This window comes from Ornithodoros turicata, chromosome 2 (genome assembly GCF_037126465.1).
Source record: "Ornithodoros turicata isolate Travis chromosome 2, ASM3712646v1, whole genome shotgun sequence".
Lineage (NCBI taxonomy): Eukaryota > Metazoa > Arthropoda > Arachnida > Ixodida > Argasidae > Ornithodoros > Ornithodoros turicata.
This window is the reverse complement of record NC_088202.1, coordinates 12,726,653-12,753,519: the sequence shown is the minus strand read 5'-3', so window position 1 is coordinate 12,753,519 and position 26,867 is coordinate 12,726,653. Positions and strand designations below refer to the sequence as shown.

Sequence of the window (26,867 nt, the reverse complement as noted above, 5' to 3'; positions counted from 1 at the left end):
CTAGGAGAACATGAGAGTCGGTGTGCTTTTCTCACTGAGATCAGGGCGTCAGTTTGTTGGTTTCAATTCTACATATACTATTCATTTCGCCATATCCACTGTCAAGGTGATTTGTGCTGGTGTCTTTGTTGCTATCGCCGTGCTCTTGGATAATTTTGGACTTCCTACCGACAACAGGCCTACTTGAGGATCTACAGCTCATTCCCGTTAATATCTGCGTATATTTCATAAATATTAATATAATTCATACCAACACACATGTAACGTGGAAAAAATTATATTTTCTTTTGATACATCAAGGGCTCAGCGCGCAAAATATAAACCCAGTCAATGAAGCCAATGAATTAGTGGAACTCAAGTCGAGTCGCGGGCCGCATTCACCTTACACCGCATCATGGAGGGCCACACGAAAAAGAAATGACGATGGGTACCACAAAATACCCGAGTATGCCGTAAAATAAAAATATACACAAAACACAGGAGCGGTGTATAGTTATTGTGGAGCCGGATGGTGTGTGCAGAATTCGTTACTGAAAGGCTCCACTTAACGCACCCAGAGAAGTAAATAAGCTGCCTACTGAAAATATGAACAACGATTCGACAGAATGTCCATGTCTATGATTCCCAGTTGTGATGTATCTTGGGTAGAATAAAATTCATGAAATGAAATAGAAATACTTAATAGACGACTAAAACAATGTACAGGAGCGCTGAAATTATTTCTTATATACACACTGCATTGTTGCGCAACAATACATTGTGTAAATAGGATATAAAAAAAATATGAAATAATTTTATTTCAAGTTGAAACAGTGAGCAAAGGAGCCTGTGCTAACACTTTCGACTTAAACAAAGAAATAACAAAATCAGAGAGAAACAGCTAGCTAACAATACTGACAGTAGGTAGCTTCATGATTGCTACTTGAGTATGGCTTTTAAAAAAAATTAAAATACAACGGCGTTTGTACATACCTGTTTCGTCTCTATTTTTTTAGAGTGTCACTATTTAGCATAGCGTGAGAACTAAGATGAGGCCATCTTAATCCTCACATTAGTTGGTGGCAGCTTCTCAAAGTACACGCGAAGGTTGCTGTGTCCTTAACTTGTTGCGGTTCATGACCCGCAAGAAGCGCTCATATGGCTGCCTAACATGAACAGGGGCAGCAGAACGCCGGGCAAGGGTAAAAGCAGTGCCTGAAAATCTCGTTTTATTCCAAATGCATCAGTACATTTTTTGAGACGATATCTTCGTTCTGTTTGTTGATCAAGGTTCCTCGGGCCACTTAATAGGTCATTGCGGGCCGCCTGTTTGAGACCCCTGCTCTAAAACCTTCCCAAAGGTGGACTCCTCACATGTTCCACCATCACGCTCGCAAAGCTTGGGTAGCGGTTGCAAGAAGGAGTCCGTCTACAACATCATCTACTTCAACAAAACCTTGGAGCGCAACGATTACGCGCTTGCCCGCGTGCATTCTGGACTTTGTAACCTTGTGCTCTGTTATGCGTAATTCACAGCTGGAGATGCCAGGCCGGGGATATGGGTCTCCTGGCCGCATAAAAACAGGAAGACCCGGGCCGGATTGGACCATTTTTCGATGCGCCCGGGCCGGGTGGGACTCGAAAAAGTCGGGTAGAGGAGAGTTGTATCTCATACACGTTTCCGGATGCGTTAGTCCCTTACGGTGAGTCAACCCATAATGCAGCATCTAGTATATTGGTTGTTGGCTATCGAGCGGCTTTTTCTGCCCAGTATCTCTCATGCTCCTCCGGGGTGCAGTTCAACCTGAACCGCCTTCATGGGGAACGGCATTTGACTTAGAGCAGAACTTCAAACACACGACACAATAAGGTCTTCTGCATCCCGAGGGCCTTCGACCCCCCGAACGAAAGTAAGGTACCCTAAAAAAAGTAAACAAAGTAAGAATAACGAACAAACCAGAAAGGATCTTCAAGAATTGTATTTGCGTTTGCAAGGCACAGGGCTGTCCCCCGTCCATGTTTGGCGTAAGCACTCCTATAGCTCACGAACTTAGCCTGCCTATGGTGCGGTCACAGCACCTTCTACCTTCGAGTTCATCTACTAATGGCCACGTCTGTGAATTAAAGCTGGACGTTAGAAGCAAGGAAAAGCCCTTCCAGGTGTCACGCACGGAAATAGTCTGAAGGTGCGAATTTTTGACGTATTATTAACGTGGAGAGCTTCAAACCATCCAGTGTTAATGAAACCGGTCTAATCTGCTTCCTCCTCTCTCTTTATTTTCTTCCCTACGCTTCAGCTGTTTCTTTCTGTTTTCTTTCTTTTCTGCTGCTTCTTCTTTTCCATTTTATGGTTCCTTTTATTTATTTATTTTCACCTTAATACCCCGTAGCCGTGGCGACAATGCAGTGCGTAAACAAGAGATCAACAAGGAGCACGTAAACGAGGAACGTGTGCTCCTGAAGACAGGCATAGTCGTATGTGGAAACTACGTTCTTATTGAATTTTTTTCTTTTTTCCCTTTGCTTGTCTTCTTTGCTTATTATTCCTTTTGGTACGCTGAGTGAAAGTTTTCAGCCTGGAGCATCATCCTGCTGCACACTAACAACACTGCTTCTGTTATTAGCTTTGCGTGTACTTTGGGAACGGCCAAGTGTCTCGGCGTCCGCTGGACGATCCTCTACACGGCGAAGCATAGTTTCACGATCTGTTTTCGGCCTAGATACGGACTGGGCTATTTTATAGTTATTACGGTCGTTTCTTGTCTCTCCATCATGTATAGTCTAGAGTGAACGCGGCAGGCGGCTCGATATGGGTTTGAGGCACATGCCTCAGAGCTCGTGAGGTATAAACAAGGGAGAATCAGAAGCCGGTTGTTGTCGTCTGGCACCCTCCACACCAGATACAGACAGGAATACCTTCCACATGAGCATATCCATAGGCGATGACAGAAGCGTCTAGGAATGGTGGGTGTCTAAGGTCAAACGAGATCCTCGCAGCAAAACAGTTTGAAATGTCACGCCAAAACGCCCATTCTGTGCGTGTCTCGCCGTCTGCTGCCGCGATTCGGGTTTCCAAAGCGCCAGATCGTTGGCTTGCAGTGAGTAGGTGGGAGAGCAAGATAGATTTCCAGCAGTTCGTGTCCTCATTACGATTCATGGCCAGCCCAGGAACTGAGGCGGAGAGGAAAGTGTTGCTGTAAAGAAACATGGCCACAGATAATCAGGGTGTCGAACTGGTCCCGAAACGAAAACCGTATAGCCGAACCGTTATTTTTGCCGGAACTTAAACGGAAACCCGAACCGCAATTTTCGTGACAATGTTTAACCCAAACCGGAGCAGAACCGGAAAAAATAATAGCGGTAACCGGTTCGCAACAAAAAACGGTTCGGACATAAAGGAAGTCAGCATAAGAGTTCAAGTGCCTCTCAATCCTCGAAGGAGGACACGTTTGTCTCGATATCATGGATTTCGCAATTTTTCACCTAGCAGTCAAACGAGGACGTACAGTAAGTGTACTTTCTGGCGCCTCTTTAACACGTGGAAGCGCAGTTGTCCTTGTGAGCGCCGCGGCTTGCGCCAATCGCACGCGCTGCGGCGTCTGTTCTTCAGAGAGGAGGCGCCACGTGGACGAATGAAGCAGGAATGGAGTAGCCCAGTTGTGCAGCTTTATAGGACGAATATGTGATTAAGCGAGCGCCCAGCGTTTCCCTTTACACGTGAGCAGTAAAAATTAAGCAAGTCAGAAACATGAGAAGTGGAGAAGGACCGTACGCTGAACAGTGCCTGTTTGACTGGTCGTGGTTTGAAAATTAAATGTTGTTCTGCTTACTGGTAGTGCAATTGTGTCATGACACATTGCCTTTGTAGTGTGATTAACTGGTACACTGCTGTGAGCGTGGACAGAGCAAAGCTGGCAGACTTATTTTCGACATGCTTCAGTACGATTTCAGATCGATTAACGCTGCGAATCCAGTGTACCGACAAGTATAGCGTCGTCTATCTAAAATGCAGGCCATCTTATTAGGCTTTCTTTAAGTGTATCTTGCTGGCACTGTGCGTGTGAAAAGAGATTTTGGGGACAGAAAGTAGGAGGACTACACCGCTTCAGCAGCGTGGACGCTATTTGCAAGTGCCCATCCATTTCTCCTTTCTCTCGCTAAAGGGAGTACCTGACCACTAAAAACGTCAATAGAGACAACGGCAGTAAGCTATTAGCCACGCATTTCCTGATAAAAGCAGTTTTATGGGAGATATAAATTGAAAGCGTTGAACCGGTTCGCGAACCGGTTCGGGGCTGCGGACCTGTTTGCGAACCGGTTAGATTTTTGGCATGGCGAATCGGAATTGAACCGGAACGAAATCCAAGCAAGCCGAACCCAAACCGAAGCCGTATTTTTTGTTGTTCGACACCCTGCAGATAATGCACTGAATACGCGCTGCTCAGAATGAAGCAGGAGTAAAAGTGGCAACTTGTTTTTCAACTTATTATAATTGTTGAGTTTATCCGATTGTGTTTCGATGCACCCAGCTTCATTTACGCGAAAGCCAAAGTAAGTTTATGGAGGAATCGTGTGTCACCTCACTTGTTTGATTCGCAGACTCCAAGCCCGTTTGCACAAAAATCCTGCTGGGATCTCAACGATAAAGCGCCACTAAATATCACGTCCTCAGGATCCTGCTGAATTTATGTCATTTGCAACATCCGTGTCTCATCAGACTGTGTGTTCCCAAAGTATTGTCTCCCTATTGATGTGATACTGTATTGAAATTAATCAATGAAGTACAAATCAATTTGGCAACATTGCTGCTTCTCGGAGGGCGATTTCCTCCTCAGCACCACAGCTGCTGATGTCCTTCCAAAGTGCAGCGGATAGCGGTCCCGGGCCCTCCTCCTGTAGGAGACAAACGCCGGAGCTCCCGGTGAACGTCAGCCCATAGCCATTGAGAATCCGACAGCATGAAGTTTTGCAGGTTCCTTCGTGGAATTCGTGGAACCCCATAGTGTTCATTGACGGCATTTATATCTTTTATTTAGGATTTTCCCTTAGCAACAAGTAGAGTCACCTTACGGACAAGTCTACTTCGAGTTCTTCTTATTATGATTCCATTTTTTCTTCTTCTTATTATTATTATTCCTTACGCGAGGACCATAGCAAAATTTTTGTGCAGACGGGCCCTGGAATTGAAGTAATGTTTGTTCCAATGACTGACGATCGGCCCTCCGAACAGTCGCGTCGTGCTTCTAAGGTTATTGTCCAAATCCTTGAGCTACAAAGAAATGTGTCACATCTGCGTTGTTGAACGACTGTCGATACGTTATCAGGAAACCAACGTGATGGTTTCTGGGATATCTGAAAAAATATGCCCTGGTTTTCTTCGGACTCCCTATAGCAAATGTCGGCACAGTTCCCTATGGAGTCTGCCCAAGACACACAGTACTCACCCCCTCCAGCGCCATGCCGTCATATCCTTAAGAAAACGGCTCGGTGATTACATTGCTGTCCAGGTGTGAGAAACCCCATGTCATCATCGTCAGTGACTTCACAAAACTGTAGAGTGTTCCCACATGCAGCCCTATAGAGCTGCGTAACAGTATACTGTTATATACTATAGATAACAGTATACTGTTACCCTTGTTACGGGCAGTCGGACGGATAAAACTCCGCAATGCGGCGCATTCCGGCGTTGAGAATAGGGCACAACATCAGATGTCGACTTTCGTTGATATTCGTGCACTCCAACGAATCTTAATGCACAGTGCACGAGCACAGTGGTGTACCTTGAGACGGCCGTCTGTTTCCTAAGAGTGCATTATGCTCATTACAAGCCTGTGTTGAAAATGTTAGCAATGGTCGACACGTTACCACAACAATGATAACTTTGCGCTGCTCCTTTTTATTTACTATTATTGTGTGTGTCTTTTACCATGGGCGCTCAGTGTAAAAGTCCCCCTGGTTCCACCAGTCGCGGAACAGGACTAAGGACTTCCAGACAACTCAGTTTCTTCTCGCGGAGTTCTCGAAAGATGGCATTACCTCCGCTCGGCAACAAGTCCCCGCTGTTGCCATGCAAAAAGCACATATAACCGCTCATCTTGCTTGTGCGAAGCAGCGAGTTACAATGCAGCAGCATTTTTGTCGTTGTGCGAGCACAGAACACTGGGGCGTCGACAATTTCTGCTCCGTGGCGTCACACCCTTTTCTCTCCTCGGAAGTCGTTCACCGTAGGTTCCGAGGAGGACGTAGGTGCACGGGACCTTGACCGCGCCGTGAGGCTTTCCCCGTCGAGGTGAAGGACAGCGTCCGTCTTTTCATGCCGAGGCTCGCCGAGGCAACGGACGTCCAATGCACGCGATCCCGCTTGAACCCGTAGATCCGAACTTGTGGTCCACTGACATTCACAAGTTCATCTCTATGGGTTTGAGCTGGTGAGCATAGCCACCGTGGAAGGACGTCCTCAAGGGGCGTTCCCAACAGCGCTTCTGTGAAAGCCAGGGGATGAATGTGAACTCCGTATGTTTGCGGGTTTCTGACCGAAGAGCTTCAGAAGTCGTTCGACGAGGTGTCGCACAGGTTTGCATTTTCGAGCGATGCCCCACCCAACTCTGTTTTGTCATTGTGCTCCGCTCCACAATGGACTCATTCCGAATGTTCCGAATCTCCATTTTATGCCAGTCCTGGAATTGTGCTAGGAGACATTTCACTAGACTTTCTTTTCCTTGCTGAATCTTTGTGTTTGCTTGCTGCTAGGCCCCTCCCGCAAGGTTAGAAAAATTGTGTGTTCGCTTAGTTATATCGAATAAGGAAGAGCTAGCGCGCATCCCCTTCAATTTACCTTGAAAAAAACAACAATAACAAAAACAGAATGCGACGTGCCATTGTTATGCGACGCACCCTATGGCTTATAATGCCAGTGAAACACCATTATGAAAACGACCGTAGCAAAGAGACCGTGAACAAAGTCATCTTGTTTCCAGGTCTCATCCCTCGAGTGTATACGTTTGGCAGTATGTACAATAAATGTTATGAATGCTCAAATAAATGATTAATAAAACTGAAATCAAGGTAGTGGCCGACAGAGAGAAATGCTGGAATTACATTTTTGCGCTACTACACTTGGCATCATGATGGCGGTGGTGGAACTGCTTGCAGTAGTTGGCCACGTTTAAGCGGCCAGTGTCGCCAATATCGCAGTGTGTGTGGGATGGGGGGGGGGGGGGGGGGGGTTGAGACCGCGCGTCCTGGGCCGACTTCACAGGGAACTGCTCCCACCTGTCTGAGGAAAACTCCCACGAAGCACCTAGAGAGCACAGCCGGCGCTCGGATTGGAACCCGGGTCACCTCCCAGTCTGGGCGATGCAATCACCGTAACCACTAGGCCACGGGAGCTGGTACCACCTGGCCATGTGGCATCATATGCGCGTTTGGCTCTGTCATCAAAAAGGACTGCATCCAGCCTCGGCTTACGCACACTGCCTAAAACAGGTGGGGTGCGGCACCAGACGCAGGTCTCTAACTTTTAGGATACGCATGATACCAAACGCTGCAGCGTTACCTCAACCGAAGTGGGACGGTCCATATCTGCCCGATGTGTTTTCCTCAACTTCGGTGTTTTATTTTATTTTTGTAAATCCTTTACCTAGCCTTCCTAACCAAAAGTCAACGTAGAACACTGGAGAATACAGCCATCAGGTGAAAGTAGGTTCAAATAGAATCATCTGGTCCGGAGCCGCTGATATTCCGAACAGAGACTATTCTTCGGCCGGGCATTGTAGAACAGTCTCCGTTCAAAATATCGCAAGACACTAGGCTTCCACTTTAATCGAACGAAAAGTAACTTATTGGAGATTTGCTTATTCGAGGGTATAGTTTATCGCTTTGAAGTATAGGTAATAAACTGAACGCTTTGTTATACATACCTGAAGCCTCAGAAAGCTTTAATTTCAATTGAAGGTTAATAATATTCTGTGAAAGCTTTCACCTTTTGTGCGTTTTTTGACCGAGAATACTTTCGTTTTTATTTATTTTTATTTATTTTGTTCATCAAGATGTCAGTTTTAAAGTACCACGCGTATCTCTCTTACAGTGCGCCATGAACATAAATATTTTTGTCGTGAAGCATTTTCGATTAAAATTCAAGCTTAACCCGTTACTGGATCTGCACGACGAATCGACCATATACAAGAAATCTTTTTCGCGATGGAAGGTAGTCGTTCTGAGGTTGAAACACAACAGAAGCCGCAAGGCGACCAAGAACAAGGACACTTGGGTTGGGTCGTCTGTGGTGTCGCCGTCGGTGTGTTTCAACCTCAGACACGGGAGGACTGATCCCGCTCTGACCCGGCCGTGCCTCAGAACAGTTACTTCCCATCATATCCACCAGATGTCGCGTGTGTTGTATGCGTGTCTGTGTTTATGAGAAAACACGAAGGGGAGCATCGGAAGGGAGTGAGTGCGGCGTCCCGTTCGTTGAATGAGGTCCCTTGGCAAGTCCACGGTAAGCCGTGCCGGTATAGCGTTGTGGTTAGCACTCTCGACTGTCAATCGAGAGGTGCGTGGTTCGACTCCCGCCGCCATTTATCGCACGTCTGTTTAACTGCATGTCCTTTTTTTTGACTGCATGTCTTTTTTTCCACTGCCATTTCTCCATTGTTGCAGCATGTCACCACGTGTCTCATGTGCTCTTACAGGATGCATGCCCTGACATCTAGGTTCTTGCTCAAATTTAGCCTCAACCCTGTCATCTTTTCGTTATTATGTTTTTACACATGGAGACAACGGCGACTATGATCGGTGTTCCGATTAGCAGAAGACAGCAGAAAGGAGTGAGAAACAGACAGGACAGTCCGCGTCTTGTGCGATTTCATGGGTAACTGCGCCCACGTCCGTCATAGTTGGGGAGATCTGTTTTACTTTGTAAGGCATTACCATCATTACACTTTTGTAAAGTAATGCATTGAGATTGCCTCATTACTGTTTCAAGCTCAATAATGCATTACGAGTGTCATTACCTCCATCAAGAAATTACGTTACATTGGCATATTACATTTTCACGGAAGCATCCAGTACGGACTGTAAGAGACGTCACCAATCTTTTTAATTCGTACACACTGCCGGTGACAGTAATTATAATTTCTGCAAGATCGCTACTTCCGAATGCGTGATTTCGTCGACAGATGGGAGCAGTCCGCATGATCTAAATGGGCAACCATGGGTAAGATTAATTGCAGCGTCATAGAAGAAGTTCTTGAAGACTCCACTTGGACTCTGTCCCCATCCTTGGTGACTTGGTCGGTGACAGAAGTAGCTAGGAAAAACACGCTTGGGAACTTTCTCTGCTCGTACCCGTCACAATTTGTAACTCCTGGCTTTTCACAATGTCTGAGTTTTGAATTCTAGGAATGGCCAAGAAGTAATTACATTTGGTCATCACTCATCGACAAAATTTAACGCATTAGCACGCATTACCGAGATGCAACGGGAGTAATGCATTACAAATTAATGCATTACCGGTAATGCATTACTCCCCCTTCCCCCATCTCTGCTGTAGAAAACATCAACCGAAAATGGGGAAATTACTCCACAGGCCAGTGGTAGGATTCCGGTGGATAGCATTCCAGGCTTTAGCATGACCTTGGAGTTACCCGATCGGCCGCACCATTTTTTATTTATCGCGAAGCTTCATATTTGTTTGCATTTCTGTTTGGTTGCCTCACGTCGGCGCTGACAAAATGAAGATATTAATTTAAAAGTTACTGTAAACTCTCAAACGCGCCCTATCCTTGTTTGCGCATTTTGCGGTCTGCGCAGGCCAACTCAGCTCACGTGTAACGCTGGTGACTCAGGCTCCTGTTTCGAGCGAAATGCGGATACGAAAGGCGAGTGGCGACTTTGGTCTGCACAGTGTCAGGCCACATCTGTACAGAGTACAGATAGCGGGTTGCGTTTCCATCACAGCCGTATTTCTCATACTTCCTGCAGGCACGACGTGCGGTGTTCTAAGGGTTGTTTTGATGACCTCATATTTCCCTTTGCCGCTTTTTCCATCAAAGTTGGTAGTAGCTTCGAAACATCTCAGTATCTGTAGCGTTGCGAACATCCTGTCGAGGCTCGATATCTGTTTGAACGGATTGAACGAGATGAACATGTTATACATGACTTTTACGGAGCTCACGTTTATTCCACGTAAAAAAAATCGCTTGACATTTCACATTGCGTTTTATACACTTTGCATGTCAAATGTGTAAACTAACAGCTACGTTATGAAGTCGTCTTAACCAATCTGTAAAAGCACATCCCTTACAAAAATAAGTTCGGCCTTTCTGTAGACATCGAGTGTACTTCCTGTATACCCTATGTACTATCTGTATACTCGTCCTTTCTGTATACCAAATGCACATACTTTTGTATAGCTCTTATAGTCCTCCTGTATCTTCCCGTCAGAAGAAAGGGTGCACACTTTCTGTTCACTGTGTGTAGATTTTCTGGCTGGGTATTCTGTGGATATAAATTATGCGGCCATGATAGGTATCAATTCCCACTCCGTTCATTAGGTCTATTATGGATAATAGACTTCATGAACGGAGTGTACGGCGTCTGCATTGTACAACTATATTTAATGTACTATAGTTACTTTCCAATATAGGGAACAACACAATCAATAACGGAAAGGGCATGTATATGTACATAAATTGAAAGATGAAAAAAGAAAAGGATAGATAAAAATGTATAAAAGAAGACAGAAGCGAAATAGAAAAAAAAACGAGATATGGGAAATAGACAAACAGATTTGACATTTCTCTAGGCATCCAGTATACTTTTGTATGCCTTGTCTCTCTCAGGCTGACGATGCTTCTAGAAAATGCTTACTTTCTCGTTCTCTCTTTCTTTTCCCGGCTTTACCCCCTGTCCCCCACTCCTTCCTGCTGCCCTCTCTCCATCTGTCCACGTCTGTACGCCGCTCATAGTCACAGTTGCTTCGCGGCGCTAACACGGAATTAAAAAAAAAATTCCCGGCTTTAGTTTGTAGACCTACTGACAAGCAACGAAATTCCCTGTCCTTCCGTTCTGGTGATCGTGGACATGGTGTTTCCTGTGCAGCGTTCTCAATGCTCGAATTATTTAAAAGTGCCATAGCATTTCGCTTGCTCATTAATTTCGTTTAGGAAAGTCAATCATGTGTACCTGTGCTGTTCGCAAACTGGTCAGTCTTGTTTCCTCTTATTTTTCAACTTGCGTGAACCAACCCTCATCTTTATTCGTCCGCCGGCAAAAGAGATGAAGGAACAAAATAATGATAAGAAGGACAATACTAAGTGGGACGATACGACCGTCGTATACTCAGTTCGACGACGTAATCGACCTGCTTACATTCGCTCATCGGTCAAACGCGTGCATGGTGAAAGTGTTGCGCCATAGAGCTCCGCGTCGACTCTTGCACGCCCTGAAGTCGTCAATAGTACATGCATGCGACTGAGGTACTGTGCAGAAGTGATCGCTTACCGTTCAAAGCCAAATCACGAAGCATGCCTCGTGTTTGACTAACGTTTCCCTTTCCTTTTCGCTCCAACCATCCAAACATATCCCCCCCCCCTTCAATCAAATCACGAAACTAATTGCTGGGACGGCCTACAGGTAGTCACAGAATCAAGACAGGGCAATTACGATTGTAATGGGCGCACGACAATTATAGCATCAGTGTGGGAAGGAACACAATACTTGGACCTTGTGGTTTCTACTTGGACCTGGAAGCGCGTCACGGACATATACTTGTACATGTACTTGTACTTGTGGATCCATACTCACAGGATGAGTACTATCAGAGCGCCATTGGCGCCCACCAGCGGCCACCAGTGGCATGGCCGAGCGGGTTAAGGCGTCTCGCTCGTTGGGTAGTAGCCAAGGTCGTGCTGAAGACTGGGAGGCGGTGGGGTCGAATCCTACCACCGGCTGTGCTGTCTGAGATTTTCCCTGGGTTTTCCGAAGACTTTCCAGACGAATGGCGGCACAGTTACCCCTGAAGTCGGCCCAGGACGCATACTAACCCTCCTGCCTCCACTTCTTCCTGCTGTCCTCTCTGCATCTGTCCACACCTATACGCTGTTCATAGCCACAGTTACTTCGCGGCGCTAGCACGAAATAAAAAAAAAATCTTTCAGAGAGTGCTCAAGACGCCGGAAGTGCACTTCGGCGAGCAGCAGACGGGTACAAAATCACATTGTAGTATTGGACTTATGGAATCCGTACGCTCAAGTTGAGCGTTGGCATTTGCGCGTTGGAATGCGTTCGATGAGGGAAGGCTGTCGTGAATTACTCTATGAGACTCTTTAGCACGAAGGTTTTCGCCAATAGGAGCGAGGACTCATACTCGCGGAACCTGAATTACGTGAATTTTAAATGCTAAAATTCGTGACTTTTCGTCAGCTGCCCTCCTTGAGATCATCGCTTATGCGCTGGTGAGGCTTAAACGTAGTGTTCGTCTAACAGTCGTGTTATACCTAAGAACGTGGTGTTTAAGCTGCGCCGTTCGCGTGTTCCTGTTGGCTGCTATAGCTAGCCGCATCACTCTACTTCGCGACAACAGCGCGCCGGCTCCAGAACGACAAGAGCCCTGTAGACGTCCCACGGTGGCGCTGCAAGATAACTTGTCCGGCGGACTAACTTGGTGAGGGTTACCGAACTACATCTAGCGCCGTTCTTAGGTTAAACCTGGTGCAGCCTCTGCAATTGTCATTTCTATATTCTCGCTCGCTGTGTTCTGTGTTTTGCAATCGTCAGCAGACGACACTCGTCTCGCGCGGGTCACACGATGTGGACAAAGGCGACACCTCACGAGGCGCTGTAGGTCAAGGAGTTTAGTACGTCCGAAAGGATCCGAGCAAGCGTTATGTGACACGCCATCCTACGTGCAATCCTTTCTGCAACAGGAACTGCGCTAAAGCACCCACCAGTGCTGTTGATTGCCAAACACTAGATGACACAAACTCGAGCGTTTCCTGTGTTGTTCAACCGTGCCCACAGCCCGCGTTATTTATGGTGGATACTCACGTTTTAGCGCCTCCACTGTTCTTTTCGTTTGGCTGCTAACGTCCTCTCACACCCTGCTGCTTCACGCACGTAATTGTCTCACAGTAGCCTCGTCTGAATCGGATGTTTGCCTTCAACTACCCTCCGTCTTCATTATCTCACTCTCTCTCTCTCTCTCTCTCTCTCTCTCTCTCGTTTACGTGTTTTCTTGTTCGCGGTGAGCGTCCTTAACACCTTTTTCGTCTTTCACGGTTGCGATGGCGTCATTTGTTATTCTATTCACAAAATAGCTGTGTTCCATCACATCTTTATTGCTTCCGGCGTTGGTGGAAGTGAGAATCGCGTGACTGTCTCGATATGCTCTGGTGTCTGTGCGTGTGGACATCCGTTGTCCCGCTCCTGTTTCTCCTAGCCGCTGCGGAACCCGCGAAATGTACGCCTAACGTGCCATGGTGATAGTAACGGGATGCTATAGTTCGTCGTGCCAAGGAAATTCGAGCACGAAGATGATGTGCCCTTCTATGGTTTCCGGCTTCCAAATATCTCCAGTTTACTCATGACCCCTTGACGAGGACCCCTGCGTTGTCTTTGACTTTTTCAGAATTTTGACCGAAAATGTACATTCCGCTATCCGTGGTCAGTTGCAGTTCTACGTTTTACCAGGGAGCATCGGATCTAATGTTTTAGATAGGCAAATTCGGTATCGTTCTGCTATAGATGCTGTGTGCCATGAAGTACGAGATCTCGTTGTCCTTACTCCATCGCCATGACGCATTCCCGGATGACAGAGGATGCATTCCGTGGCTCATCTCCCGCATGGCGAAGAAGAGAAAACAACGAAAGACAAAGATCCTGCATGACATTCTTTGCTGTTCGTTGCGATCGTCTCGCACAGCAGACATACTTTGATGTCCACCGAGGAGGACGAAGTTGCTAGGCAACTTGTACCATGCTGCGGAATTTCGTGGCATCCTGTGCCAGGTTCGAACGTACAACTTCAGAATGAGTCAAGGAAAACAATTCATAACTGAGCCACAAAGCTATTGCGCTCTGTCCCCCGTCTCTGTTATTCTAACCTTTGTCTCCGTCTCCTTCGCTCCAGAAAAGTCGCCGTGTACCAACTCCCCCGCTAGATCCCTCTCGTTCCACAAAGGCAAGTTCACACTGGGATTTCAATGTCTGACGCGCATCTTTCGCGAGCTGTTGGACAAAATTTCACAGTCTCACGCAGTTTCCATTCATCTATGGCCGAGGGGAGGGTAACGTTTGTCGACGTCGGGTCGAAGGCGAGCGGTCTTCCTGCCTAGACTGGTGGCACGTTCCTGAGAGCCCATTAACGCAATGGCTTGTTAGCAGGCATGGTCTTGTAGCTTACGCGTCTGTAGGCTGCACAGCTTGCTGAGGACTGTACGCCTTGCTAGTCCTGCGTGATGCTTCGTTTCTCCACAGTGAGGGTATACAGGGCTTCGGGTGCGGCCGAGCATGCAAGACGTGGGATAGTGCATAGGCGCTGCGACATCAGATGCGAGAGACGGATGTGTCTCACTCAAAATCGTGATTCGCGCTAGTTATCAACGCCGCTGGACTTCTCCTGCGGGGATCGTATATAGGGTGTGCTTTTTGCATGTACTCGTGTTGCTTGAGTGAGTGCATTGAATAGAGCATGATCTTGGCTGGACGGTGCATATGTGAAAAAATTAAATAAATAAAACACTTAGGACCACAGGCGATGTTCCCCAAGCCACGCACAGTAAATAATAACAACAATAATAACACAATAATAACGCAAGATAAACCCTTCATCATTTTCGTGGTGTCTGTTACTGTGCCCACCGAACCGCACCATTTGTGTGCAAACCCGTATCCCGCCCACACGCGATCATCTTTTCGTGTGGAACCTGGTGTCGACAAACAGTTGTTCCTATATTGTGGTCATGTCGAGACGAACAATCATGTGCTCTTCGGATGTCACACGGCGAGGATCTTCTCGGGGTCTTGTTCGCCGTCACACGAGCGTCGTTTGCCGTGTGTCATTCGACTGTCGCCGTCCGTCTCACAGCCTTAGTGCTCTTTTGGCTGCTTTTGGTGGCCGTACAGGCCGGAATCGCGCCCTGTTGTTCTCGTTTCTGCCACGCTTGCGCGTGTACGTGACAAACTTCCTGCAGCGGGAGCTGCTTCTGCACGGACATGGTCAGTTCGATAGGCTCTGGGTCGCACATCCCTCAGTTTGTGCACAGGACTGCCACGTATCGATTGTGGGAGCCCCGCATACTTGCAGACCCAGGTATATACACATGGTATAGCCTATAGACTACATGGCCACTGAATATTATATATATATATACGTATAGGTTTGTAACTCAAACGTCGCCATGCCAGTACTGGACAGCTGTTTCGGCCTTGTTACTTGTCTACTCGGCCTTGTATACTTCACTGGCTTTGCACTGGGCTTTCAGCGAGTGAGTTATCTCACCCTGACGGGAGGAATCACGTGTTACGTGACCTTCTGACGCCATCCACTCAAACGTTGCCTGCCTGCGTACTGTTGATGAGGCCCAACAAGGCCGAAACAGCTGTCCAGTACTGGCATGGCGACGTTTGAGTAACAAAACCTATGCTATACGTGCAGCCAAAGAGCTCCGACTATTTTTTTCTTGTATATATACGTATATATATATATATATATATATAGTGTACATGGTTTATCCTGTATAGTGCATATGTTTTTTGCGCGTACTGTACAGTCACTCGAGCTTCTAAGGTTTCCTGAATTGCCATCTGTTTCGTTTGTGTTGAGTACAAGTTGGTGCGTATTACGTACATAATGAATTTTCCCATAACAACCCGTGTCTGTCACATTTTATATCGTACATTGTCCTGTACATGAGGTGAAACCATAAAATCCGCCCTGTATGTACGGCAGACGATGGCTGCGTGTACCGGTCGTTGACCTTTAATTTCCATCCCTTTTCCCTCAAGTTCACCATCAATATCCCCCATCCTTCTCCTGTTGGCAGATTAACGCGTGCCCATCTGGAATCACACATAGCGACTCCATTTTTCACCCGCCGTCTCCCTTATCTGCTGTTGTCTTCAACGTTGTTCCCTAAAACGACCCAAAACCCTGGCCATTCCCCTTGTTTCCCCTCCAACCCTTTCGGCTTTTTCCATTACTTTCAGCGTGGAAGTATTGTATAGCGGCAACTTCTCCCAAGCTTTCTATATATTCCCGGCATTAGATTTCAAACATCGTTCAACGGAAGCCAACGGGGAGATTTCGAGACTTTTCCCCCGATTGTATTTCGTACAATGCACCACCCTTTTTCCCCCACTTAACTCTTTTGCATTTTTGTTCCGCACTGGGGTTGGAGGAAAACGTCTTTGCTGATGTACGGGGTTTTCCCTCAAAAAAAGCGAAGCCCCCTCCTTCCCCCCTTATTTCTGCGTGTATGTGTGTGTTTTGGCGCGGTTTGCTATGAAAGTTCATTGTGTGTCTGATTTCTCCCTCCCCCAGGGTTCTTCTCCCTGTGACGTATAAGGTGACCATGAAGAGAACTCGTCTTGGGGAATAACGTAGCATTACAGGACGTTGACCGCGAAGTGCCTGCATTGTGGATAATGCGTGCATTAAGTAAGTAGCATTTACTTTGGCTTGAAGTGCTTTTGCGTAGCAACGTTGTGACCGGTGACATTTTACGAGGTTATGCGATGGAATGATGTTGACGTTCCGAGCGTATACGCCCCTTACGTTAACATTTATGCTCACTTAGGAAATACCTTTCCCGTGTTTCCTTCGCCATTTCAAAAAACTACTCGAACGGCAGGCTCATGACGCAATAGTCCACCCGGTAACTCCCATTGCACAAAGATTGAAATGTTCTGTGTCATTCCAAAGTGAATCGATAAGACATGGTACATGGGGAGGCGTGTCATTCGTGAATCGCTGCTCATTGGGAAGATGCTTCAACTCAGAACCGTAGTCCCCCCAGTAATAGCCCCGAAGACCATCTTCTCTAAAGATCAATGTTATGGCTTTCGAAACGTCTGTAAAAGAACTTCGGACGTGATGCTGGGAATGGTTGAAGCATGATCATTACGATAACTTGGTCGGCAAAGTCGTCGGAAAATATAGCGGAAAAATGCTTCGGGGAGCGAAAGTTTTGAAAAAGCGACATCCTATGTCGATACCAGAGCGGCAGCCAGATTATACAGTGTAGCATTACAGAGATCTACACAGCAACTTGCGGTTCTGTAGTTTGGAGCATTTCGGCAGGACATACAGGGCAATACAGAGTATTTGCTCTAACGTGTCCAGATATTATATTTAAAGCGAGCGACAACAGAAACGCAAGTTGTACTTTTCTGCTACTTGAGTAAGAAACAGGTACTGCTTCACTAGTAGCAGCTGTTTCTTAGTCAAGTAGCTGAAAAGTAGCGCTCGTTTCTCTTTTTTCGCTCGCTTTAGACAAAATTTCTCGATACGTTAGAGAAAACACCCTGTATACAGCTAGACGGTGCAGCCGCTGTATTTGCAATTCAGTTGTTGTCTAAACGCTTCCATTTTGTTCTCTTTTGATCGTATACACTACACTGCCGAACCGTGAAGACTCATTTGCTTTGTCACGTCATAACATGATGCGGGTCACGACTTTTCACATCAGCTGAGGGCGAAAGGCAAGTTTGCTTCGCTCTCGTGGAAATGAAACGTCCTCTATGTGTGTTGTAGAAGTGTTATACCCGTGCTACGCGGGCTCGCAAAATGACATGAAGTGTGGAATGAATTAGGTATTACTGTCATTCGGTGCCGCGCTATACGAAGATATTTAATGGCATTCGTTCGAATAACATTTTCCGCGTACTGAGATCGCCACAACTCATTTCCCGTGAAATGCGTACTTTCGCTCCCATTGTCTGAGCAGCTATTTAAAACTCTTATAAAGCTACTTTGTACCGCGCACCGCGCAATTGTTTTACAAATTAAACGAAAACACGCATTATTTTTGGCAAACTGCCTTGCGTTGTTAACGATCGCTTTTTTGCATATTTGCTTTTGGCATAGACTGCCACAGGCAGGATGGCAACAGTTTTCCGACATAGTACAGACCATTGATTATGAAATAAAGCAAATTTCCTCATTTTATAGGATACTATGGCTATTTTCAATCTCTTTGAACCTGTCTATCTTCAGTGTCGATTTCTGTATTTTGTTTATGTGATCTACAGGACTTGACTCCCCTCTTCGTATACGCTTCTCTTTGAACCTGTTTACGCTCTTCAAGTATCGCATCTCTTGCGCGGCTAGTTGGAAATCCATATCGACCTCATCACGTTTAATTTCATTTCATTTTATTGTACCACACGCGCACACACATGCATTGGATGGTGATGGGGTGGGCGATTCACCGCCCCTGAGGCGGTACACTGCCCTGTTGTACCACAAGCAGTAAAGGGGGCGGCCAAAAAGCAGCAACATGTGCTGCTTGACGAGGCCAGAGCCTCAGTGAACATTCGGGTCAGCAGAGGCACAGCATACACTCGAAAAAGAGAGAGAGAGAAAAAGAATTACACAACACTATAAAATCATGAATTACATACAACTATTGGATGTCAGAAAGTATCAGTTTAAATTGAGATCAGCTAACAAAAAGGTCCCTCAGTGAGACTCGGGACAACTGCACTAAATCAATACCTTTTCCCAAATACTCATTCAAAATTACAGCAATGTTAAAAGGTAATGATTGGTCGCCGTATCGCGTTCGTGACCTAGGAACAATCCAGTAGGCTGCAACGCGTGCGTTCAAATTTAGCTGTGGTTGTAGACCAAATAATGGTAATAATGTAGTGTTATTATGTCTGACTGCAGAGATGTAAGTCCTCGAAAGAATATAGCGATAGAAAAAATATGGGATAGGTGTGGTGCACCTGCAATTAATCTGACTGCACGCATTTGTAGAAGCAATAAGCTTTCAATGTTATTTTTGGAACTGGTACACCACACCAGTTGTCATGTCAATCCGACGTGTAGCACGACTACCGTAAGAAATGGCATTCGGGACCCGACTTACCTTACACGCTAATGCCATTTTTGCTGCCTGTGTAGCACGGGTATTAAGCGCTTATTTCTTTTGTGGATGCGCCATGTGGTGTTAAATGAAGATTCCAGCAGAATCAAATGCAACGTTTTGTTTCCGGGATTTTCCGTTGCTGAAAGTAGAAATATTTAACTCACACTCAACCGAAAAACTTAAATTCAGCTAGTACTTGCAGCACGTTAAAGTAAATAAAAAGCTCTGTTCGCGTTTTGCGTTGCATCGAACTGCACGAACAACATACGCGTGCATATGCAACTTGCACTTTTCTAATAAGAGCGCGGTGAAAGGATATGGACAGTTTTCAATTTTCAGTTTTATCTCTTTCATTTCCACCGGGCATAACTGTTATCACGGTTCCTCTGCTCTTTCTCAGAGAGTGTAAAGAGAGTGTGGTGTTATGGAACCGTTTGAAAGAACAACCGGTAAATGGTTTTTCTTCTTCTAATTTTCTTCCCTTCGCAAATTCATCCAACCAACGGCCGCAATGAGCGACAGGTGGCGTTGAAGCTCCTCTGTTGTCATTATGGAGTTGTACAACCTGTTTATCATTCTCCAATCTTAATTTAATTACTCCTGCCCAGTCTTGAAGGCTGGTATTTGAAAGTACCTGTTGTGGCGGGTAGAGGGACCACCAACCGTCTGTCGTCATTATTTCTAGCCTTTATTTTTTTTTCCCGTTCCTTTCGTTTTATTTCTTTATTCTGCACAAATGACTGCGAGGAGGATGCACGAGTACCGCGGAGTGACATGAAAATGATGGAGTCTTTCTTGAGCTCTTCTGTGTTTCTGTATATGCTGGTACGTGTCTTTTTGCTCCCTGTCTCTCATTTGTCATAATTTTTTTCATCGCCCCCGTATACTTTCGGCGCTCTTCGTTGTTAACTGCGTCCCTGCTTCTCAAGAGAGAAGAGAAAGTTTAGTGTTCGTGAAAACGAAACCATGATAAGTGTCAAGTTTGTAGTTCATGTATCACGGTGCATTACAGCTATTACGGAATTGCAGTTGAAAAAATATTTTATGACGTTCACGTGTCTCGTGAACGTCATATTGAACGTGAACGTGAACGTCAGTGATTCCGTATTGTTGGCGTGTTTAAATAGGCCTGGCCTGCGCAATAATGACTTTGAGCCAGTCCATCCCCTCAATTTTTGTGGGAACATTACCCGATAGTTCTTCTTTTTCAGTCAGCGTCATTTTTTAAGCGCATCGCTTAACACAATTTTCTAGCGCAGTCGTCAGCGACATATGTTACAGCATGGTTGCCTGAAGTCACAAGGAGTGATCTCAGTAAACAAAGGAGAGGGGGAAAGGAAGCAAAAAGCGCCGAGTCCAAAATTTCAGGCAAGTACATGCACCTACGTTGGACAGCGTCAAGGCAAGCCATAGTATAAAGACAGAGTGACGACTGATGGCGTCACATCTATCATGTTAAGAAAGGCCCTGCTTAACCGCGCGACGGCTGACGCGTCACTTGCTGAAGACGCCGTATCGAACCAACTGATACCCTGTCACCAAGTTAATGGCGTCCTCGACAGGATTCGGACTCTCAACCTGGCGATAAGTAGGCGTACACACCATCGACAGATCCACCGAGGCCTTTTCGATACTGAGACTCCATAATTCCAAGCCACCAGCCAGGCATTTGCTACGTAAGGTTATGTGGCCCCACCTTGCATCGAAATGAGAAATTCAGCTTCAACCACAACAGACAAGAAAACACAGAAGAAAACCACGTATAGCATATATTTATTTAGCAATAAATATATACGAAACACATACACAAAGGAACTATAGTACTCTGCGAATGGGCCCGAAAGGCATTTCCTTTTTAATTCCGTTCGGGAGTGGGGGGAAAGTCTATGCATTTTGTCAGGGAAAGTCAGTCAGAAACGGCTTGCTGTTCTTTGTTTCCGAGGTACATATGACCTTACCCGTCTTCGTGTGTGCGGTTTTCATCGTGTCATGTGGTCGCACAGAAGACATTCGTATTGGAGCACGCAGTATACTGCAGTTGACGTTGAGAATACTTGAAGCCCTTCTTGCGATGATGACAGGAAGTATTCATTTAATGTACGCAAGTGTTGTTTCCCTTATCTTTGTGTCGTACCAGTTACCCACAACCACTATCGTGCCCATGTGAAGGGAGGAGGCCATTGAAAACGAGCTGAAGCGGCACCGTTTTTGGCTGTGTACTCCTCACTATTGGATGACCCACTGCCAGTGAACACATACGTTCTACGTCCCCCTGTTCGTTTGACAGACGTAGTTCTGGAACATGCTTCGTTCCATAAAAAAGAAAAAAGAGAAAGGTGTTTTTCTGAGCGTTGTCTTCTTTCATTCTAGGCGTCATCATCTGCACTGCAGAGATGACGAAGACGACTTCCCTCAGCCGTGTGCTCAGTGTGAGGTAGTAGGTTGTATAGTTGAGAACTACATCTGTCTCGGAGGACTAACTGTACAACTTGCTAACTTACTCTGGGTGGCACTTTTAATCGTCGCTCTGTCCAGGTGGTGCTGTCGTCGGAACTTCATTATTTACCGCCAGGCACTGTCTCATCCACAGACCGCCGGGCCTAAGTTGTGACGGTGAGCCACTTTTTGAACATTACGGTCTGTTTCCCGTTATCTCTTGACCACATATTTTCGCTTCAGTTCCCTTTAGTTATCTCCCGCATGCAGACCTAATATTTCTGCGTGATGTACCACTTGGTGACGATGATTCCGCACGCTGAGTGAATGTTTAATGTTTGTTTGACAAGTATTGCATGGATGAAGACGGTGAAATCAAGCGTATTATAATTATCCTGTCGTCTTTGTATCAAGTCTTTATGAGATTCATGATACTCTAGCATGACAAGACACATGCAACTGTTAATAACTCGTTCACACATAGCCTGTTCCTGAATTGTTTGTCATTTTGGTTGTTAACAAATATACACTGGAAAAGGTATCAACTAGGGCTAAAATTACATATTTGTACCTGTGTGCAACTGCCTTTCCCCCCTTCCCCCATGTAAGCCATGTGTAAAGGTATAGGACACTGATGCTACATATAAGGGACTTTCTTACCACGTTTATACCGTCGGTGCGTTTTCGTGTACATTTACCTGTGCCAGATGATTGCACACAAATTTGTGACAGACGTAGTAACGTCTCATTCTAGCAGTAATTTCGCTAAAAAGCTCTGTTCTTAGCACAGTATAGTATTTTATAGGTAGGATTGGTTTACGGCAACGTATTTTGTTTTCTTGAAACAAGCACAGAAAGCACTTCATTCACCACCCTTTCCTTAAACCAAGCCGTTAACCTGAATATTAAACTGCACTATTCGAAAATCCATTCGACAGACGAATAAATATCGCAGAATTCGTTTTTAAAAATCGCGACTGTCCGCAACTTCGGTAATGCCTGCAACTAGTCGCCCGGGTCGCTTTCGCGTCATTACGGTACAGCTCGCTGACTAGTTTAGAGAAACGTCGTCGGTAAAACAGGGAGAACTGGAAGAGAAAAGAAATATGAAAGAAAAAAATAACGGAAAGCGGCGGTCCGGTATGGTAATTACATCACCAATAACGTTCTTCCTCCTCCTCGTTTCACCATGCAGACTGAGTTGAGCGTGAACGCGCGCGACGACGTTTGGGTGCGTTTGTTTCTGAGTGGAATGTCGCATACAGAACAGGACAGATTTTGTGGAAGTTATCAGTGAAGTCACATCCTTTCACATGGTATCAGAAACAGAAAATCCTTGAAGACCTGTCCCTGGCGAACAACGTGCATTTGCTTACTTTCCGCCTCATTGCTCTGTAAGCGCGAGCTTGTGCAGGCGCATGAGTGCCTTTAAATCGCATTGTAAGTATACCACAAGGTGCTCGAAATGTACCTTCAATGGGGGTACATATTGATAGCCTTCGGATGCAAAATTGCTACGGCTTGAGGAATGTTTGTGCGCCGAAAGGGAAGCAATTTATTTTCCAAACTGCATAAATTTTCTATAACACTGTATTATATATAACGCAACAAAAACAAGAGGAGATGAAACATCTATTTATTGCGTAGGCTATGGCGAAAGCATGTAACTTACCCAATAAATAGATATTTCACATCTTCTCGTTTTTGTTATGTCGAAGCTAGACTGTGCCTTTCGTCGTGGGTAGTCTTATAGGTAAAGTACAGATGATCGGCGCGTATTTACAAAGTCGTGTCACAACATTTAAGAAGAATGCGCAGACGACTGTTTTCGTTTAGCCGACGTTTCTTTATTGGTTTATTTATTCACGAGTCCCAGAGTTGCACAGGTGTATGGTGCACTATAGGCAAGTTACTTTATGCAAATTTGCACTGTAGGCACTATAAGCAAATTTGCACAGAAAATACCGTCAATGTTGCCATGCGATTCAAAACAGACATGTCCCTCTTGCAGGATACCTCTTTAGTTTTATATCGCGCCAAGTTGTTTAATTGACAGCACTGGATATTGATTGAGCAAGATGCGGCTTTCATGAGACCATCTCTCTTGTGCGGAAGAAGGTAATGTATTGTGATGTGATGTGTGTTCATTGGTGCACGGCTATGTACTTTTATTGCAATAAATGTGAAAATTTTTAGGATAATTTACGAACATCGTTTGCACAACTCTCGTTCAGAATAGATGAGAAAATGCTAGTTAGTCATAATAACCTGTTTGATGTGTTTCACAAGTTATGAACAGGATGTGCGAGGTAGCAGGGCGTTTCACGCATGAAGAATTAATACTCGCCGCATTCGTCCAGAAAACATTTTTGCCAAAACTTTCAGAATATGACGCGGGAAACAATAGGCCTGCATGAAGGAGCGCTGAAATCGTAGTTAGCTATTGTTGACAGTGGTGAAGAAAATAAACTTAATGTTTTATTGAACAAACTTTTAAGTATGAAACGTGCCGTCGAAGTAGATAGCGAACATTGTAGGTACTACGAACTACATTGTTTCCAACTTCTTTTTGCTTGATGTTGCTGTTGTTATGATACCTGTAAGGAACAAGAACACTACATTGTATTTATTGCTGGCGAATATGCGTCGAATCGAATATGCGTCGAATCGCTGATATTGAATGGAGACTGGCTCTGCTTTGGCACTTGCGCATAATATTATTGGTCAAGAATCACATGTGTGCGCTGCTCATCCGTGGAGGAGATGCTCATCCCTTGTTAGCACGCAATATGGAAAACGGCGTTCGTGGTGCCACATATAGTGACAGCGATCATCCCGCATTGCTTCGAATAAACTGCTACGGTCACTATTTCCGGCAAGAATGTTCAATGGGATAGCGCTTCCCTTGGCTCAGATGTAGCATTCTCGCACATCCTATAAGGTCCTTCACACACCAGATCAACACCTACACGACTTAAATCGAACAGCATGGAGGAGACAGATGTGGACGGGGGTCATGTATGCACTCTTCGCTGATTCAATAATGCTCAACTCGCGCAAATTCCTATTGGCACTGACCTACAGGGCTGTCCATTGGCGCTTTCGCTGGCATGTTGTGTCTTTCTCTCTCCTCGGACTGACAGTGACATCTATAATGTGTGTCTGCTTCACCAGTGGCTAGCGTTCCTCCAAGTGACCAATGGTAGACGCTTCCCGGTGGGTCCAGATTCGCGTGACGGGACATCGGTAGGCGTGGCTTTTGTGGTGCCCATTGTTGTCTCTGGAAAAGGAGAGAACACCGATTTAGAACGCCCAACAAGAAGGAACACTCAAACGGTCTTGGAGCAGGGAAAGAAGTAACGAAAGCAACGCTAGGGCAAGCAAATTGAGTGAGCACGATTCCGTTTGCTGCCTGGTAGAGAGTATTAGAAGGCGTCGTGTTGTATTGGAGTACATGATTGTATAACGGAAGGCATGTTGTAAACTGTGCGAGGCGACCTTACATACTGTGCAACTACCACAAGGGGCTGGTTACGTTCGTGACTCCGTGGTTTCCTTTCGTAGAGCATCCGAATGCTTCTGCCAAATTACACGACTGAAACCGACCGCGGGCAGTTGTATAATACCACTTCATACTATTACTTTCCTGTTTCCAGGCATGCATTAGTCGCCCTGCAACACGCTGCTGCGCCTCTAAATGTGCGATCGGAGACGCTCGGATGAACCTATTTTTGCGGGTGTGCGTTGAGTTAGCAAAACTTTTTTAAAAATCATTTTGGGATGATAGCCGAAAAGCGAAAACTCTCTAACTCCCAAATATTACTGTTCTAGTCGGTTATACACGAGGTACTTCAGTACGCAGTGATTACAATGAACCAGATTAGCCTTCTGCAGGGTTTTGAACAGGCATACCACTTCAGCTTTCTGAACAGCGCACGCGGAACGGAACGGACTTGGGCAGCCGCAGTGCAACGTTTGCTTCGGTGGCGCACCTGTTGCTCTGTCTTATTGCCAGTGCATGTTTATGACCAAGTGTGTGAAGTCCGACATCTGTCGCCGCGGTACGTTCTTAGGGTCAATTGGAGTCACGTAAGGGAGACGCGACGAAGTTTTCGTTGTATTATGACATGCCCCGCCGTTGATACAGCCAGACGTTGCCTCGGGTGTATTCATCCCTCAAGGAAAGCTCATGTATTACAGAGGCCTATACAACGTTGCGTTTGTGACATGGTGTTGGAATACTTAATCCGGTTGTTGTCTGGAGCGAGTCCAGAACTTTCACAGATTGCCTTCTTTGCGTGGGGTTCTGTTAAGGAAAGTGGTATACTCTTGCAATCGAGCCAAGTGCACCTTTTTTGCAACGTGCGCATGTGTCGAATGGAATACGTATATAATGGAGAATATTTTAATTCCTCTTTTTCGGCGTTGTTCTGAGCAGAAGGGAGTATCGTCCAACAGGTACAACCAGTATGTTGTTGAGTTAAATAAATTTTCCCTAACCGCGAAGAAAGAAGCAGTATGAAAAACGAACGGCACGCAAATAGCACGAATAAAACAGAGATATAGCACGCATGACGGTTGCTACCCCGCAACCAACGGGTTTATTATGACCTGAGAAAATTAAATACACGAGAAGATAGACATAGACGACGCAGATATTACGCTAAATAACTGCTTATATTTAAGTTCTCTGGTCATAGCAAACGTGTATATTTCCTAGCTAGCAGTCGGCCTGTGTCCAGTTATTCGTTTCCCAGTTCCCTTTTTGTCTTTGTCTTTTTGTTTTTTCGTGGGTATATGTACCAACTACTCTGTCTCAAGACGCTTTTTCAACTTTTCCGATAACATAATATTATTCTGCATAATTTACACTCAGTTTATTGTTCGAACTTAAACTGAAAAAGAAATCTATACTGAAAAAGATGCGGTCTAGCCATAAATTCATGTCACCAGTCAGACATCCATGCTTACTTTTTGTATCCCACGTTTCACACATACAGGCACACACACTCACTCACTCACTCACACTCTCTCACTCACTCACTGACTCACTCATACTCTCACACTCACTCTCACACACTCTCGCACGCTCTCTCTCTCTCACACACACACACAACAGAATTGTGTTCGTTTGATTTGGTAGAAGAAATATAATATGAAAAGTGTGGTGCTCATGAAAAAAGCCGACTTCTGTAATTCTCCTAGTTGGAGGAGGAAGGAAAACTGAGAATGAACAACAGAACGAAGAAGTGTGTGGATACGGGGATACCCAGACGTCACATGGTAAAGAAAAAGTTCATAAATGGGTCTGAAAATTGTTTGCAATGGTTCATTTCCGACAACGCGTATGCGCATGCCCAG

General features: G+C 45.6%; 1 protein-coding gene and 1 long non-coding RNA gene across 5 annotated transcripts in view; one reads left to right on the top strand and one right to left on the bottom strand.

The window, feature by feature from the left end:
• LOC135385209 (uncharacterized) overlaps nucleotides 1-26,867 on the top strand; it is a 281,039-nt gene that overhangs the window by 159,063 nt on the left and 95,109 nt on the right. For 3 of the 4 annotated variants that reach the window (XR_010420348.1, XR_010420347.1, XM_064614411.1), the window contains one exon: nucleotides 16,520-17,253. The exons of the other annotated variant lie outside the window; for it this stretch is intronic. Coding sequence is in view for 1 of the 3 variants with exons in the window: in XM_064614411.1 (XP_064470481.1) it covers nucleotides 16,520-16,577 (58 nt within the window). In the remaining 2 variants the exon portion in view is untranslated. Of the gene's footprint in view, nucleotides 1-16,519; nucleotides 17,254-26,867 lie in introns of those variants that run through there. 4 annotated transcript variants of the gene reach the window in all.
• The window catches only part of LOC135385213 (uncharacterized), a 162,111-nt gene continuing 159,180 nt past the window's right edge, over nucleotides 23,937-26,867 (bottom strand). The window contains exons 2-3 of the long non-coding RNA XR_010420353.1: nucleotides 24,585-24,786; nucleotides 23,937-24,103 (exon numbers count right to left, since the gene is read on the bottom strand). This is a non-coding gene — a long non-coding RNA (uncharacterized LOC135385213). The remainder of the gene's footprint in view (nucleotides 24,104-24,584; nucleotides 24,787-26,867) is intronic.